At 38.6% G+C, this 18,717-nt stretch overlaps 3 protein-coding genes across 3 annotated transcripts; 1 reads left to right on the top strand and 2 right to left on the bottom strand.

Moving 5' to 3' along the window:
- Positions 1-578: 578 nt before the first annotated feature.
- On the bottom strand, positions 579-3,716 carry LOC116247092 (cytochrome b561 domain-containing protein At2g30890-like). Its single transcript, XM_031619052.2, has 6 exons — positions 3,441-3,716; positions 3,146-3,352; positions 2,935-3,069; positions 2,695-2,856; positions 1,929-2,077; positions 579-1,740 (listed from the first exon to the last, which is right to left on the bottom strand). The coding sequence occupies exons 1-6, from the start codon at positions 3,507-3,509 to the stop codon at positions 1,437-1,439; spliced, it is 1,026 nt and encodes a 341-aa protein (XP_031474912.1). The 5' UTR covers positions 3,510-3,716; the 3' UTR covers positions 579-1,436.
- A 6,556-nt stretch (positions 3,717-10,272) lies between these two features.
- Positions 10,273-13,717, top strand: LOC116246710 (60S ribosomal protein L18a-like protein). Its single transcript, XM_031618540.2, has 4 exons — positions 10,273-10,609; positions 11,720-11,795; positions 12,299-12,416; positions 13,459-13,717. The coding sequence occupies exons 1-4, from the start codon at positions 10,393-10,395 to the stop codon at positions 13,516-13,518; spliced, it is 471 nt and encodes a 156-aa protein (XP_031474400.1). The 5' UTR covers positions 10,273-10,392; the 3' UTR covers positions 13,519-13,717.
- Positions 13,718-15,444: 1,727 nt separating this feature from the next.
- Positions 15,445-17,940, bottom strand: LOC116246757 (60S ribosomal protein L18a). The gene is made up of 4 exons (XM_031618620.2): positions 17,834-17,940; positions 17,581-17,696; positions 17,399-17,462; positions 15,445-16,002 (listed from the first exon to the last, which is right to left on the bottom strand). The coding sequence occupies exons 1-4, from the start codon at positions 17,846-17,848 to the stop codon at positions 15,661-15,663; spliced, it is 537 nt and encodes a 178-aa protein (XP_031474480.1). The 5' UTR covers positions 17,849-17,940; the 3' UTR covers positions 15,445-15,660.
- Positions 17,941-18,717: the final 777 nt, after the last annotated feature.

Raw genomic sequence — 18,717 nt, forward strand, 5'->3', positions numbered from 1 at the left:
GCCTAGTTATTGATAAATACAATGCAGCCTTCTGCCGATTTAAATTACTCCTTGAGGTTAAATAGTCAATTAGTTTTGTTTTCTTTTTTTTTTTGTCATTGCCTAACAGAGAAAAGAATCAAATGATATAACAGCAATCGAGCACTTTTTTGGATTATATAAGCTCGTTTTCCCAAGTGTATGACTGCAATTATTAACTGTAGCTGCACATCACCTGTTCTCTGCCCACGTCGAGTTTACTCAAAGAAGTCAATAATAATCTCCATCTGTGGGAAAGAACAGAAGTTGCGAGCTGTTTCTTAAGAGGCAAGAGAGAGCGAGAGGATAGGAAGAGGATGTGATCAGCTAGTTTGGAGAGGTGATCTATGGTGGGTACAGTAGCTGGCCGCAGGAGATCAGGTGCAGTGCAGATGGAAAACGCTTGGTTTAAAAAGAAGGGCATCTGCAGAACGACTCAAGGAGGAGATGGATTTCTTTCTACCTTTAAATAGAGAAATTTGAAATCAACGTCTACGTGCATTATCAGAAAGATGATAACCAATAGCAAGAGTTATCACAGTTCTGCGCGGAGAAGTGGGGACAGTCATTCAATATCTTTAATTTATTTAGGGGTACTTATATGTATAACAATCAAATACATCAAAATATTAACATAATATTAAACTAACTTTGTGTGCCCACACCAGACACAAATTGGCTCCGGTCTGCACCAACTAGAATTTCTGTACTCTCGGAAGGCAGCGTTGACTGGTCCAGCTTATAGCCATTTCTTGGGGTCATTGATTGTCACCCTAAGAATTTTCAGAGCCTGAAGATTTGAATTTCGTTTTTTTGCAATCTGACTACAAAAATGCCATTTGAATTATCTGATAATAGTTAAGATCAACAATTTTAAGGCACAAATTAAGGCAGCAAATGATTATGTATTTGAATAAAGACAGATGTCTTCATTTTTGAGTCTTCAAGGGTCGCATGTTTTGCCAAAAGGACCTTTGTTGAATACACTTTGGCCCAACATGCATGTCTTGAAGGACAGATACACAGATACATATACCAACGGATGACACACACACACACACACACACACACACACATATATATATATATATATATGTATGTATGTATGTATGTATGTATGTATGTGTGTGTGTTCCTGTTGAATATATATAAGGGTGAAAATATTTTCATTCGACTGTAAGAAACCAGCAATTTCATAAGGTATAGACTTGCTGTTGGATATCACATGTCATTAGAATGTTTGGCATAATAGCAAAGAAACTAATTCCATGAACTCTCTACACAGGACGTGGAGTTCATAAACTTAGTTCCTTCTTGCTACTAACATTCTGCAAAATTATTGATGAAGAAAGAAAAAAAAAATAACGAGTCTTGGAAAAAAAAAAATCCTGGAAACCAAAAAAAGAGTCTTCTCTATGTCATGAATGTGAACCACCCATTTTGTTTGCGAGTGAAGAAACTTGATGTGTTGGTCGAATTGGTTCTTCTGCTCCAAGAAATGACCTTTGCTTCTGCAGATAATCCCATTTATCTTGCAACAGGTAAAGAAAAGAAATGAAGGAGACTTCAGAGGTGAGAAGGATGACCCACACAGTCACATTGTTGGAGGTCCTATTATGGTAAGCATAAAGACCAATATAGATGTTTAGGAACCCTAACAATGATACTCCTGTTCCAAGCAGCCAATGCAGAAAATACCAAGAACTTCTTCCTTTGATCCCCCTGAAACAGCTCAAAAATCAATAAATGGATACATTTCTATCATCACAAGCTACTGTTGTGAGAATCAGACTAAATCTGCCTGAATGATTCATTCAGGACTATATATTCAGTTCAATTCGAATACCCAATTTAACAACATTGCTGTAAAACATCAAGAGAAATTAGTCAATCGAGTGCCATATAGGTACCTGTGAGGCCTGCATAAGCCAACGAAGGGTTGTAGCCAAAGAAGTGCATAGATAGCAAGGCCAATCCTTTGGTGGGTGTTGTTGAACTTGTTCTCGAAGTTTTTGAGGGCCATGATAGCTCCAATAGTTGCCAGCGAAACAGAGATGATCTGAAAAAAATGGTAGCAAGTGTACGAGTCTTTCTTGATCTCCTAAATCAATAAAAAGAAAGCTAGTACCTATAGTTCAATTTTATGGTTAAGAAGCTGATACGGACAGAGTACACAATAACTAAGCAAATCAGGTTCACTAGATTCACTTGGATTTTGCTTAACCTTACCTGGCTTCCGAACTCGTTTTTTATGCACACGAGTCAAGCTTGAACAACTCAAATGCGATTAAGTAAATATTCGAATTTTGTTAAATTATGTGCATTCAGCTTACCCTGCACTGGTGCAATTAGGGAGCATGTGATGAGCGAGACTTTCTTTACTTTGGTTGGAAAAAGTCATCGTCGTACCCTGCCCTTTCAAACACCATACAACCTCCGCCATCGACAATTTCACCCTCTTCTTCCATTTTCATATGAAAGGTGAAGGGGACAAGCTCGGTTGCTTACAAGTCCGACCTTTTTCTAGGGGGCACCCTGGATGACTTGTCTCATAGGCAAACAGAACCGACAGCGGTAGAGTTTTCTCAGTCTTTGACACACACACACTCTCTCTCTTTCTTCTGGTGAAGTATGGACATGGAAATCGTTGAGGAGAAGAGAACGTGGAAGTTTTACCTCCAAAACAGCATGAAGGTAGAACAGGATCTTCAATTTTTTTCTACAGTCTACTCTGTGTGACATTCTCATCAAAACCACTCCAACGGGAGTCAGAAGACCAACAGATGCCCAAAGCATGAAGCCGTGGACTTCCATCTGAAACTGAAGCTGAGGGTCTATCTGCAGGATATCAAACTCAAAGCAAGAACACAAAGCAAGCTACCCAAAACAGAAAACTTGAAAAATAAGAATGTTTACCTTCTGAAGAGTGTTGTTTCCAGTTTGGTGCCCTGCCTTCTCTAATGATTCTTCAGATGAAACAACAACAGAACCAGCAGGGGACATAAGTACAGAAACAAGAAGCCATGTATGACTCATGCACGCGATCGTCTTCTGTGAGATTGCCATTCTGCTCAGAATCGGCAGATAAGTAAAACTTTTGGTAGACCAATCTTCTCAGTATACTCACAAAGTTTCGTGCAGAAATCAAGATTCTGCAGCACAGTAGGCATCGCAAACACCTCCCGTATATGATCAATTTGCAACAGAGAGAAAGAGAAAGATAAAGAGAGAGAGAGAGGGAGAGGGAGAGAGAGGAACGATCAACAATCAACAAATCTTTTGCACATAGCAACTTTAAATAAATCCCAAGGAATAACCATAGTACACTCTTCGTCTGCAAAGGCAAAAGGAAAGATAAAAAGTAAAGGAATTAAAGGAGATATTATAGTCAAACACTAACGCATGAGGTAATTATTCCATACCCAGAAAAGTGGAATGAAGCTCTTTTGGTTTCCGCAGTTAGATAACAACAATAGTTTCCGTTCAAGCATCTAACCATGCAAAAAGACCACCATAAAATTTATCATCTCTTTAATGGTTTGCCAAAATTGTGTTCATTGTTAAAGGAGAGAAAATGGCGCTCTTGGGATTTAAGAAAAAAAAAGTGAAGATTGGTCTTGATTTTGGAAGATAAAATGGAACTTTCTTGTTTTTAGAGGAAATGGCCAAAGAAAAAGTGACTTGCTAGAGTTGTTTGGAATATAAAGCTGTGAATATAGTGAAGCAGGATTGCAGGAGATGACGACCTCTGGAAACAAAAGTATTTGGGAAACTTCTGTTAAAGTTCACACTTTTATGTCATAAGCCCAAAGAAAGAGGCTCATATTTCCAATTTTCCCGATACTGGACCCAGCTTTTCAGAATATTGCTAAATGAAGGGATACCTTTGCTATCATCCAATGAAAAAATGAAATCACAAAATATCCTTGATCAATATGAAGGTAATGTATGTTAAACATTTTTCAGCTTTAAAGTTGAAACAATGATGTTAACAAGATAAAGTTTCATGTGCTCTCGATAATATCATCTTGTTTTAGGCATATGTCCGGTGGTAGCAATGAGAAACCAATACTTATATCCAGTATCACAAAAACAGGTTCTTTCGGGAAAAAAAAACATGATAAATTAAATTGTCATTTAAAACTTAAATAAACATTTTAAAAAAACATCAAAAACTAAGAAACTCGTTTTTAATGAGTTTTTTTTTGTGTTTTTTTCATTTTTTAATGCCAAACAGTTTGTTTTTTATTTTTTATTTGTTGCAAATCTACTTACCTTTTTGATGTTTGTGTTATTAGTTTCTTACTTATTTTATTTTTTTCTTCATTTTTAGTTTGTTTTTTAATTTTAAAAATTTATCGTAATCTTTTTTTCAAGCTTGCCGTATTATACTCGAGAAAAACCTCACCGTTTAAAACACCAACTACCAATCACATGTCCAACAAAGTACACAAAACCCTTTGTTCTTGATCTTAAGCAGTTGTCTCCAGTCATCGAAAAAGTGAGATCTCTCTCAGGAAAATCATAAATGTTGGACCTGCTTTTGAGATTGTGGTACAAAAAACAACTCCCAAACAAGAAGTTTCAGAATATCTTTAGCTTTTATATTCTGTGTAATAGCTTTGGCCTACAACATCCCTCAGCTTGCCAAGCCACTAAAGCAGGCTTTAGTGGTGCAGAGAGACCAGGGAAACAAAAGGAGAAGATAAAAGTTGGTGTTCTACGGGGTAATGGCAACCAGACAGAACTGCAATATGGCCTGTCTGCTCTGTAAACCCACTTTCTTTATTGTACCATCACAAAAGAAATGATGGAAGCCTTCTTTCCCATTAACTTTTCTTCCACTGCCTTCCTTTCTTTCTTCTTTTATTTAACTTGACAGACTTGACTAATAGATAAAGCAGCCAAGATAGGCTTAATAACTCAATTGGGTAGCTTCAGGCTAAGGAAAACTCTCTTGAGCCATCTAACCAGTCATCACATTTCTTCGGCCACTTTGAGTTGATTCGACTTTTCCTTATTCCCACTTTCACTTGTAAGAAGGAACACACAAACACACACATAGAGCAGGTTGTTATAGGCGGTGTTGTACATATCGTACAATACGTGTCATCGCGTTTCAAAAATGCGATACGATACACTACCCGTATCATACAGTTATGATACATGTACCGTATCATACGATACAATTACAATATGTTATGGTACAGTTACGATACGTTGATTTTTATTATTTTTTATGATTTTTTAAGATTTATTATTTATTATTATTATTTTTTTAAAAAATATGTATACAGTTATGATACGTTACGATATTTTACGATACAACTTATCTTAAAGCTACACCGATTCGACTTGCGATACACCTTTTACAACATTGATTATAGGCAAACAACAAAATCTCTCATCAGGGAGGGGGGCTGCTTTTCTAGATAAATAATCCTCAATAAAAAAAAACATTCCTTTAATCTCATATCCTTATTTTGTGGGAGATACTGTGTAAACATATAGTGGATCTCCATAACAATAAATTTTTTCTCCCAAACTTCTGGAATGAGATCTCTAAGGGGCATTCGGTAACAGTAATACATTGTTATTGTCACATAAATTCAGACAAATTCATAGAAGTATATTTATTATACTGTTTTACAAGGGACAGTAATAGAATGACACTATTGTCAAATAGTCCCTAAGGATCTCATATCCTCGATCCGTTTAGCAAATATTGCTTTACAGAATTATATACTATTTAGTTGCTTCTAGAAGAATCTAGAAATCTCATCTCTTATCATACATGTGGGTCACACAAGATCCAAGTATTGCCAAGACGATCCACCCGTACATGTAACGGCCAAAAAATGTGGAAAAAAGATTTTACATCAATATGACAAAAAAATGCACATGTATGTAAAAAGAAATTTAAAGAAAGCCAAAGATCAGTAGTCAGTAAACAGTAGAGGCATGGTACATGGATTTTGGCATTCAAAATCAAGTCTCAATTCTGATCAGGGCCCAAAACAAATGACCACATCCATATTGGGTCTTCGTAGGTTTCTTTCCCGATTAAACATTTCATGTTTTGAATCTCCCTCAGGAAAAAATTTCCCATTTTTGTTATGCTTCAGGCTCAAGACAGAGTTTCACTTGTGTTTTTTTTTTTTTGCTGACAGGATTTAGTGAGATGCAAACACGATTAGACAGGTTTTTTCTTCAAAACCTTGTATTTTTGATCAAGCTGATTGGCATCAAGATCTTGATATAAAGTGTCAAATTGGATTTGGATCTGCACGAATCTTGACAATGTTTTACAGATGGTTAATTCTAAATATCTTGACAAGTCAGCGAGCGAGAGAGAGAGAGAGATGTGTATAAACATTATCACATGTAATGGGTCCATTCATTCCCTTTATGCACAAAAAGAATGGCAAAACTTGAAAAACTTTTGTATTTAAAACTTGGCAAAATCACTTTGTTCAAAAGCAGCAATGATGTCGAATATTTGCTATATGAATGCAAATTCATTTATATGCACCGTCTGCTTTCCTGCCAAGAGGGAAGTGGGTAAAAGAGAAGCTCATGGGGTTGGTAGAGGGTCCAATCAAGCTGAGTCGGCCTTGTTCAAGTTCTCTTATCAATTACAGAAATTATTGGTCAAAACATTGTGAGTCTATGTACAATCATAGTTTTATGGTGATGAACCTTGTTAACTATCGATCAAAGTGATTAAATCTGGACCCATATAATTCTCATATTTACTTCACACACGCACACCTTTTCTTCTCATGTTTACTTCATATGCATTCGTGCATGCGCACCCACACACACACACTTCAGCTATGCACATGCCAATGTTTGACGTCAAAGTACTTTGTGAGTGTCTCATGAATATTCTACCTAAATATTAGAGTAGATTCATAAAATACTAAAACTAATATATTGTGAGTCTGACTCAATCTTTGGGATAGTTTTACGAGACACTCACAAACAACCCTTAGAAGACAGATGAATCCCAACACCAAATGATCCTTCCAAATTATACTAACCACAACAGATTTCAGATAATCAAAAGATGAATTACTCAAAAAACTCCAACAGGCAATTCCTATGACCTTTTGGCTGTGTGCGCTTGCATCCTTTGGAAGTTGTTTAGGAGCAAAGACATTTTGTGTGTGTTTCATGAATCTAGTATCAAGATTGAGGCAGGTTCATTGGATACTAAAACTATTGTTTCATGAATTTACTTTAGGTAGAATCATAAGATACTCACAAAAGGTCATCACTGCCAAACTACCCTTTGTGGCGGTCTAACCCAAGTGGATTATCAAAACCAGATTTGGATCTAAAACTGAATTCGCCTTCTAACTTGGTCCAACTAAAAACGAATTTGGCAGAAAAACCGGTTCCAGTCTCATGGAAGCATCTGGAGCGAGCGAGCTTACCAAGTCTTAAGTTTCAGAGATTTGAGTCAGGTTGATAAGATCAATTTGTTGCCAATTAAGATGATAAGCTAGTTCCTGAAAAAAGTATGCATCAAAAGAGGTTGGGGCATTTTATTTTATTTTCTTTACAAGTAATGGGTATTAAACTTTTTAAGTATGCATCAAAAGAGGTTGGGGCATTTTATTTTATTTTCTTTACAAGTATGCATCAATTCCTTTTTATCCCTTTTAAAAAGTTTTTTTTTTTTTTAACTTTAATGAGGTATTTTGGTCATTGTATATTCTTCTCTTCATTCATATTCGCAGAAATTTTTTTAGGAGAAACTGCTTGAGCATCTTGAGAAGCCTACAAAAGAAAACATCCCCAAGACTTACAAGAGAAAATTTTATTAGGAAAAAACATTTATAATTTCACTAACAATATACAATTTTCGTGTATTATTTTTCTCCTAAAGGACCTCCTTGCCTCAACGGGTACTTCTTTTCCATAATAGCCTATTGGTCTTAAAGGATTCACACAGTGGCTCGTCTAGAAGATCAAGAACTCAGAAACACAGGAATAAGATCATGAACAAAATATGTTACAACAGGTTCTTTCTTATAAAGCATGGTTCCTACGCATGGATCCTAACTAGGGCCAAAACTTCCAATACAGTTTTTTTTTTTTTTTTTAATTTTAATGAGGGTATCTTGATCATATATTCTTCTCTCCATTCATATTCAAATTCAGATATGTGAATTGGATCAATTGATGCCAACGTGATTAGTTGACACCTCAATGTTTGATTAGAAGATCATGCAACGCAAAATTTGTCTGATTTGTGGAAACTCGTGAGTTTGATTACGACCCTCTCTCTCTATCTCTCTCTCTCTCTCCCCCGGTCCTTGCAAGATGTCTTTGAATCAGCCAACCAAATGTGTGGCTTGCATGGGAAACGCCCCTCGTACTGTGCTCTCCATTATTTGCAGGAATATTTCAGAGGAAACACACTTAACTTTAGAAAGAATGACAACAACGAGCTCATGCTTGATTCTTTCACATTTGGTGCCTCTAACTAGGCATAGGACAAACAGTTAAAATGAAAGGTTTTCAATGTTGAGCCTGGTTTTGTCTTACCAGTATAAGTTGGCGGGCTTTTTTTGCAAAAAAGTTTTTGGTATGATTGTGTGAATCATTGAGTACGTTTGCTGCCAACGTTGCTGACCATGCTGCCGAGGAAGAGATGCTGCATGTGGACTCAGAACCAACGCGATTCTTGGAACTTCTTCATGGTTCCAGCTTGATACAATGGATCTGATGCATGACATGTGGATTCAGAACAAACACGATTCTTCCAACTTCTTCATGTTTTCAGTTTGATGCAACGGATCTGATGCATGATTTTCTTTTCGTTCTTATGCATCTTTCAACGTGTTTTTGCATCGAAATTCGCAACCAGAAAGGGGAGTTAGATTAAAATGTTGGTGAAGTAGTGGTCTTTCGATGTGTTTGATAGCCTCACATCTCATATTTATATTTATAACTGATGTAATATCCTTTTTAAGTGGGATCTACAAAATAAATAAACACCAGATTTCATCCGCTATATAAAAAGATGGATTTGAGATCCTCATGATCATATAGCCAGAACCTTAGATTTGAGCTTGGGTCGAAAGGCCGTCCGATCCCAATAATCTAAACCACTTGGGATTTTAGATGTTAGGCATTACAAGGTGTGTTTTGGAGGATCTTGAATTCAAACAAACTGAGGATTTCAGTAACATACATCTAAACTTTAGATGTACAAAAAAAAGTGGATTTAAGGTCGGATGGGGAGACACGTCCTACCTTAAATCCGGATTTGAGATCATAGTGATCTCGAATCACCATAGATCAGAGATCTAAGATGAGACAAAACACACCCTTATTGAGGTTTTATATATATATATATATATATATATATATATATATATATATATATATATATATATATATATATATATATATATATATATATATATAGTTGGAATGTATTTTCATCCTTATCGAGAAAGCAACTACTTTACTCTTTCATTTTTGTGTTTATAGCAGGTTATTTTATTTTTTTCCTTTTGTCAGTTCGTGTTCGTCAAAATTTTTCATCTTTGACTCTTGGAGTTTATTTTAGATCTTCTTGGAACTGATGGACATCGAAGCTCTCATTTCTTCATTCATTAATCACCCATTAGAAAAGTAAATAGACTGGTTAATATGATTTGTTATGTCATATCTTGCTGCTCATATGAATTTTAATCTATCTCCTTGCTAGTGCTATTAAATCTCTTTAAGAACCGAACAAGAAGGTTGCTAATTCTGTGAACTGGCCAATTTTCCAATTCTAGTGAAGCATTTATGAATAAGCCAAAATTATTAGAAAGACATATTTTTAGAAAAACCAATAGAAAAATATTATAAAATTAACTAAAGTATTTTTTTTAATTCCCTGTTCTTGTTGATTACGGGATATTATGTTCATAACATGGATCCTAGCTCCAAATCATTAAGAGTAAAGTGGGATTCCATGCTATCAAAGTTTTAAGTGGACCTGGAGGGAAGCAGTACAATGTCTAAATGACGGGAATCCTGTGATGCGTAAGTATAGCCTTCCACGTGTGCTAGTTCGTATCTCTTTCGAGGAAGATCCTAATCCGTCCCCGGGCAATGTGGACAGGGGCCCTCGTGACACGTGTATGGTTCTAATCCCGTATCACGATAAGTCGATCATAGCGAAGGGGGCATGACTCTTCTCGCTCTTCCCTCACCCTTTAAATTGGAATTCGTCCCCTTCAAGTTTCTTCCGGCCGTCTCCGTCTTGAGAGAGGGAGAGAGAGAGAGAGAGAGGGAGCGAGACTTTAGGTGAGATTTTCACGGGCGAGGGAAACCCTAGATTTCAGAGAGAAGGTGAGGAAGAATAATATGAGCCAGGACGAGCGGAGCAAGACGGGGGAGAACCCTCCGCCTCCGCCTCCGCCGCCGCCTTATTACGGGACTTTCCAGGGAGTCCCTCCGTATGGCCATGGCCAGCCGTACGCCCACGGACAGCCTGCGATCGGATTCCCCCAGCCCGTGCCTCCTCCAGGATCGGTGCCCTCGGCGCCTCCGTACTTCCCGCACGGGTACCAGACGGTTCCCGGTACTTGATCCTACTCATGCAATCTTCTTGATTCTGCGTTTTCTTTTTTCTTTTTTGGTTGCGTTTCTTGTTCTATTGAATTTAGATTCTAGCGACGAAGTGCAAATTTTTGCAACTTCAGGAGCTGAAATTTTGGTTAGATTTTTGTTCTTGTTCCGGGATTGTTGTCCCTCGAACTTGCTTTCGCTTCTTCCGCATTCATTTTTCTTTTCTTAGCTTATTTTGCGGACTGAATCTTGGTTACGATTTGTTCGTATGCGAGTGATGTCTCTTATACGAAGGGATTAAATTGTTTTTCTTTAGCTTTTCTAGCCGAGGATTTTCAGGAATTTTTTTATTTGGTGCCTTTGATATGTTATAACTTCTTTTCTTCATATTTTCTCGCTGGATTGGGAGAATTTGTTGTTAGTTGTATTTAATGACATTTTTGTTTGAGTTCATTTTTTAATGTATGTGATCTTAAGCGTCGATAAATAACTGTGAGAATGTTTGATGTTCTTCTTTATTTGAAGTGCCATGGTCTATGCAGTTCTCTTTTCCTTTTTTATTTTTTCTTCTTAACTAGAAGCTTTCTACTTGCCTGGATCAAAGGCAAAAATAATGGGATCTGAGATTATTTTCGTTTTTCCCTTTCACAATTATCAATGTCCTTGTCCAAAATGGTTTCTGGGTGGACTTCTGAGCGAATGCCCTGCTGTCAAAAGTTCGATGCTAGTGTTTTGATTTTTCTGTATTGTAGTGTTATTTTGGGTTATTTGAAGTTTTACATTTCTAGTGCCTCAGAGCAGCTATATTTTATAACAAAAGCATACTTAATTCTGAATTTCTTTCACTTAACCACCTCTTTTGGTTGTAGGTCAGGCAGTTGGATGAAATTTAAACCTGAGCAAGTTTTTGTAGAATATTCATTTTATAATAGTTAATAATGTCATTTCGCTGTTTAGGAATTTCCAGTTTACTTGGACAAGATTGACTAGATTCTGGTACAACCTTCTTAAGTTGTATACTGAATTATAATATACAACCTTATCTTTCTTTTTTGCAAGCGTACCCTAGGTTCTCTCACTTAAATCTTTACTAACAGATCTTTATATGTCAATCACTTGAAAGGTTATGCGATTGCGGAAGGAAGGCCAGTAAGAGAACCTCGTCTTCCTTGTTGTGGCCTTGGACTGGGATGGTTTTTGTAAGTTCTTTTCCATCATTCCATGTTTATACTTCTGTCTTGTAGCATGCTTGAAGACTGAAGACAGTGTAGAATTTTATAGTTGTTGGATAATTGATTAAATGGTTATTACAAGATGAAGGCATGTGATGCAACACGTTTGTTGATGTTTAATGGCTACAAGGTTTTCTTGTTGGATGAACATATACAGTATTTAGTGCTGAGTTGCAAAATTAGTTGGTGAGGAAAGAGTAATGTCTTTAATTTTTCTCAAATTATTGTATGTTATGCTTTGTTTGGGAGTTCCGAATTAGGGGGATTAGATCCAAAACAAGGAAATCTACACATTTGTTTGTAATGGTTTGCGTGAAAAACAGTTCTAGATAAAAAAAATCTGTTGAAAATCTAAATAGCTTGAGGCCTGCAAAAAATTTGCTCAGGTTCTGTTTGATTTACAGCATGATTTCCTAATTTGTCTTAGTATGTGCTCTAGTGTCTGACAAGGTCCTTGGTGCTTGTGAAAGGTTTATTATTGGCTTCTTTCTCGCTGCAATTCCATGGTATATTGGAGCTTTCATCCTCATCTGTGTTAGAAGAGTGGATTACAGAGAAAAGCCTGGGTACATCGCATGCACAATTGCTGTAAGTATTAAATTATTATCCAGAAGTTGCAGCTTGGACTGTTCTGGTTTATTCATAGGTGAAAAGCTTCCAATTTGGACCATGAACATTATTCTCCATCTTTACTTATTCCAAAAAATCCATGTCGTCCCATGGGTCTTTTTCAGCCATGCAAGTTTCTTTCTTTTTTTATTCTTGTCTATAAGTATATAGATCTGTTAGATATTATGTTCCATGACAACTAACAAGCACCACCAATTTGGTAATGACAAGGGATGCTAATGGTGCTTCTGTTCGAGATGATTGTGATTCACCAAATCTGACTGCATCTTGGATGCCCTGGTTGAAGGAACCTCTGTATATGAACTGTCTAGAAGAGCTTTAGCCCTTCTCCAGAGCTGAATGTATCTCTGACAAATGGCCGAGGGCCAAGACTGTACTGTTCCGAGATAATCTCAAAATGTTCTAATATCCACATTCAAGTCATGGAAGTCTAGCTTGTCCCGGTAGGTTTGGCGTGTAAAAGTTCTCTGTGGTGCAATTGTGAACAGGATATCTGGTTGGATTAGATTTTCAAGTTGATTTGCTCAAGGGATCGTTGGTAGAATGAGGTTTATGGTTAGGGCAAAACTCTTCCATCTATCAGTTGACAAGTTTGAGAATATAAAAGATTGGTCCGGTGCATGAGAAACTATTGCTTCACATCATTCAAGCGTCTTCAAGGTCTGAAATCTCAATGGAGTATTAGGATGAATGAATACAACCTTTGATACTGCAACAGTAGGTAGTGATGTTCCAGACATAGGTCCCCTAGTTGTTGTAAAGTTTTATGACTGTATCCTGCCCATCAAACACCGTTTTAGATATTATTTTGCGAAAGGTTTGCAATAAGAGTTAAGTTTCTATTGCCAATCGAGTACTTGCTTTTTTGCGATCTTTTTTTAAAATCAGTGAATGTGTTCGCATATATGCACACATTTATGTTTTGTACGAGAACTTGCTTTTAATCTCTTTTGTATGTATGATTTCATTCTCGCAATAATTCTTGATCGACAATTTTCAGGCATGTTTAGCTATCATCGCCATAATTCTTGGGGTGAGCAAGGGCGTCGATGACTGGTGATAAGATTTCTGGCCATTTATGTCCGGAAATACCGAGTATCCATTTAGGGTGGTGGGATTCCGTTGCTTTATCTGCTGGTGTGTCCATCTCTGTTCATATGTGTGATATTGTAATTATTTTATTTTATTTGCTGTATTTTGGTATTCAAACTGATAAGGTACCGCTTCCTAATTATTTTGCAACTAAGAGCATTTCTCCCCCTCTCTCTTGATTGCATCCTCATCTTTCACGGATATATCTGGTGTGTGTGGATTTAGCACGCTTCTGTTCAGAAATGTTGGGGGGTCTAAAATCGTGCTTGCAGATTTGATTTATATGCTCACGAGGAATGCATTGGACATGGACCTTTTCTTATTGGTATGAACATGCTCCCCACCAGGAGAACCATGATAAAAGCCGTTCTGCCATATTTGTGGTCTCAGCACGGCTATCAGATATCCATATTGCAAGGAGAAACTGTTGTCCGACAGTCATAAAATGACACATGGCAATAAAGACAGACCTTATCCAATGCTTACACGACCCATCTGTCCATTCGACTCCAAATGAATTGGATTTTCATCACCACCTCTTGAAAGTTGGTAATTCAGAATACAACTTATATTAACCCTGGGCAACGGGACGGGCGGTGCCCAAGCTGCCGCCGGGCCGGTGGCGGCCCGGCCCTACTCCCGCCCTTGGGCCTCCGTCCCCCGCTCCCCTCCCTCAGTCCCTCTCCGCTGCCCCTCTCCCTCTCTGCTCCCCCTCTCCCTTCCCGTTTCCCCCTTTGCTTCCCTCTCCCTTCCCGTCTCCCTCTTCGCTCCCCCACTCCCTCTCCCTCCTCTGCTCTCCCTCTCCGCTCTCCATCTGCCTCCGTCCCCCTCTCCGGTCCCCTTCTCCCCCTCCGCCTCTATCCCCCTCTGCCTTCGTCTCCCTCTCCCTCTCTCTCCTCCTCTGTCTCCCTCACCGCTCCGATTCAATACATCTCATATATTTGGATTCGAATTCGAATAAAGCAAAGTCATATCCGAAATCCGATTTTACAATCCAAATCCGATTTTTATATTTATATTCGAATCCAAATTTTGAACCGGATTTTGCCATTGTATTAGATAGAGGATATTTCATATTTGTCTAAAAGATCCGAATCCATATCCAATCCGATATTCATGTATATCCAAATCCGATCCAATTTCTTAATCGAATATTAAATTTTTATCCATATCCGATTTTTCAGATCGATCAGTCGGATGTTCGATTCAAATCGGATATATTAACATCTCTACTGCTCCCCCTCCTCCGTGTGGGCCATCGACGGGGACCCAATGGCCGTAGCCGAAGGGCAGGGGGAAAAGGGGTGGGACTCGAGAGGGCGAGGAAGGGGAAAGGAGGGTGATTCGGGCCGAGCTGAGTGGCCCGACGGGCCAGCCCTTACCCGGTCGGTTCGATTACTTATTTTTTTCACTTCAGCCTTACGCTCGAATAAATTTGAATATTTAAGACTGGCTTGCAAACTAGCTTTTTAAAAATAGGAATCACCGAAGACGTCGCTCTCGGTTCCCTCTGGCTGTGTCCCCCTCTCTTTCTACACTTTTGTAGTGTACACATTCTCTCTCACCCAATAGTTTATAGTTCTACAGCTACTCTTCTCCAAGGAGTGGAGTAAGACGGCCAATCTCCTATTTTAGCCAAAAAAAAAAAAAAGGAAATCGATTCCTTTGTTGCAGGATAATTCCTCTTTTACAGGCATAGGCGCGTCAAATGCATGATGAGCTCCCTTTGCAAACATTGGGCACAAGATGCTCCAACGTGCTCTTGTGATTGGTATCAGCAAAATTCTCGAAACGGTTTCCAAAAAAAAAACAAAACTAAACGCAAGACATGCTCCAAAACTGCATCAAACAGATGATAAAAATACTGCCACAAAGAATGCAGGACAAAAGGGGGTGACAAATAACTACCACATGAACTGATTGCAAATGAAATAGGTGAAACCCCTAAAAGCATTAATAATGTCAAAAAAGAAAAAGAAAATTACCGCAAAGCAGAACACAACAAAATAAATTGGGAACCAAAATCCACAGGCAACAGCCTTCTCTGGTGCTTGACTCAACTTACAATAACTAAAGTTCAAATCTAGTCTTTGTGGATATTGATATCAGCCTACATAAACAAGTTGGGTCGCGAAGCCTTGAATGTGGTCTTCAACTTTCTGGTCGGTGGCCTAACCTTCTTATAGATCAATGGGAACTTGATTTTAGAATCATGAAACTGTTTCGTATTTTCTCTCTTGCACAGTTTGGCTGGTACTGTCGCAGTCTTGATTATCTGGATACATGGAAACCTCACACGATGACGAGAAGCCATCTCATCATACATCTGCTCCACAGCACCATTGAGTGTGGTGTCTCGGTATTCTTTGTACATGTTGTGGTAACCGGTCCTGCTTTGATACCTCAACCATATTCCATAGTTCTTAATCTTGGTTGGCCTCTTCTCAAAAATCTGCGCGGCAGCACTAACAATAAGCTACTAGAATTTGAAGGCGAAAGATGAAAGTATCATCATTATTGATAACATGAACTCGAGACCTACTTGTGAAGAGGAAGAATCAAAAACAGCTGCTTTAGTATAAATATAAAGGAAATTGAGGAGGTAATCAACCACAACAACCAGGTTTGCACGAGATTGTAGAAATATTTTACTTCTAACCCTAGTTACCAAGTGAATTATATACCGCAGCATGAGAAGCAGGGGCAGGTAGTAGAACGCCATCAAGCAAGCGATGAAATACCCCACAATGCAAATGGGAAGCAGCGAGAAGTTGATATGTACCTCACACATGGTTACACGGTATTAATGAGGTTCGGATTCTCTGCTGTGGGTATGGATGGCATGGAAACGTATAAGAATATTAAGCACCACATACGTTGATTTATTTATTTATATTTCTAAACATTCACAACCATAAGCCCGAAATACCAATGTTCCATAAAGTTAACAACTAACTTACGTTCACCTTGAAATGTAAGCACAAATAATCAATATCTTGAAAAGGCTTGGTCCATGTTTGTCATAGCCCAACTCCAGGCCATAAAAAGGTTGACTAACACAAGCACTGCTGCCTGATCGTGCCAACATGGGTACGGCCCTGCTATGCCTACGACTTCCTTGACACTCGAGCTATATCCTGGCATTGACATTATTTGTAACATCACAATGACATTGGTTTAACTAAATTCAATCAGTTCTAATATGCTCAGTCAAATTAAGCCTCAACACTCAATCTTAACCCAGATGTTAATTACTTCATTGAAAAACTGCAATCTCAATATCTTGGTTAAACCGACACAAGCAAGAGAGAGTATACCAATCTAATGAAAGTCAAGTTGTATGTCTCATGACAATAACAGGAGATTCCAAGGCCGGTAAAAAGCTAAAAACCTCCCCAAAAAGGCATCCGCATTTAAGCTCAAGCAGGTTTTAGAAGTAGCCGACGAGAACAATAAAACCGAGCAATCTAAGATCTAATCAGCAACTTGTCATCCACAAATCATGACCACTAGGATATCCATTTTAAAGCGTGTTTCCAATATCAGGAAAAGGGCACCACATCATGGCCTTTCACGTTTATTCTCTTTTCATCTCGTTGGATGATTACATATTGAAGAATCAGCTTCATTAACCTAACCAAGGAATGGGTAGAGTTGGCATTGAACAAGAATCACCAGATAACAAAATTTCTCCACGATCCTCGTATCATTTCCAGTAAGGAAAAATGAAAACGGCAACGTTCGATTCAAGAAACTACATTGCTAAGAAATCGTTGATACTACACCTACGCATTGTATCTAACACAATAAGGTGAAATTCACAAACGAAAGAAGAAAGTCGTAAACACCTCATTGATGGCAAGAATTTGTCCGTTGCTCTTCTTCACCTTCTTAAGCTTCCTCAGGAAGTACCTGACAACAACAAGGAGATAAAACCAGCGGAAAGGTCACAGATCAGCGAGAGAGAGAGAGAGAGAGAGAGAGAGAGAGAGAGAGAGAGAGAGAGAGAGAGAGAGAGAGAGCTTCCTACCAGAACTTCGATTTCGCTCGGACATCATTCGTCGCCCAAAGCTTCATCCTGTAGATCTTCGGGTGCTCATCGTTCGGCGTCGGGAGAGCCCGGCCGACGACCTGATACTGATGAAACTGCAAGTTTCTCCACGGAAGCCCAAACGAGAGGAGGAAGAAACCCGCACAAACCCCAAATGAATTACAAAAAATAAAAGAGAACAACATCAATATCAGAAAGACAAATGAAAAGCGAAGGGGTTTACAGAACGAACCCTAAACGCCACCATCTCGCGCGTCGCCTCCGCTGAACCCTGCGGCTTCCCTCCTCCTCCGCCTAAAACTTGCGAATTAGGGCAACAGGAAGGAACCCAGAATCGAGTTCCACTTTTATACTAGGACTTGTTAGGTAAATGCCCTCGTTTTCAAATTAATTTGCTGAACGGCCACTATGGTCGCAGCTCAAAACGCGCGTGGGTGCGGCCGAGGCTCAAGGTGAGGGCAAGAAAGCTGAGCCTGGGTCTGAGTTAAGCCGCGCGTGGGTGCGGCCGAGGCTCAAGGTGAGGGCAAGAAAGCTGAGCCTGGGTCTGAGTTAAGCCGCGCGTGGGTGCGGCCGAGGCTCAAGGTGAGGGCAAGAAAGCTGAGCCTGGGTCTGAGTTAAGCCTGGGCATTGGGTTGGTCCGACCCGGCCCAATAAAAAGTTGGTTTCGAGTCAGCCCAACACCCGAAGCTCGGCTTGACACTCGAAATTCTGGTTGGAGCCTGGCCAGGTTCAGCTCGATTAAATTATAAAAAATATATTTTTAATATAAAATATTACATAAATATTAAAAATCGTAATAAAAAAATTATAATTATATATATATAAATAATAAAAAATATATTAAAAAGTTATAAGTCCACCCTGAACGACCTACTAACATTTCAAGCTGGCCCGATGCTATTGTTTTTGAGGCTAGACCTTGGACCAGATCACTAGAACATTTAGTTGATTTGTCGATTCGGTGAGTTGAATCTCGGATTCGATTGAGTGGATATTCAATTGAGTTTTAAATTAACCACAATGTAAATCATTGGAGTTAAATTGAGTGGGTCAGGACAGAAATCGAACTGAATCATGCTAAATCGGGCAATTCCCGAGCCAACTCGACGAGTTTCA

Source organism: Nymphaea colorata, chromosome 2 (assembly GCF_008831285.2).
Source record: "Nymphaea colorata isolate Beijing-Zhang1983 chromosome 2, ASM883128v2, whole genome shotgun sequence".
NCBI classification, from domain to species: Eukaryota; Viridiplantae; Streptophyta; class Magnoliopsida; order Nymphaeales; family Nymphaeaceae; genus Nymphaea; species Nymphaea colorata.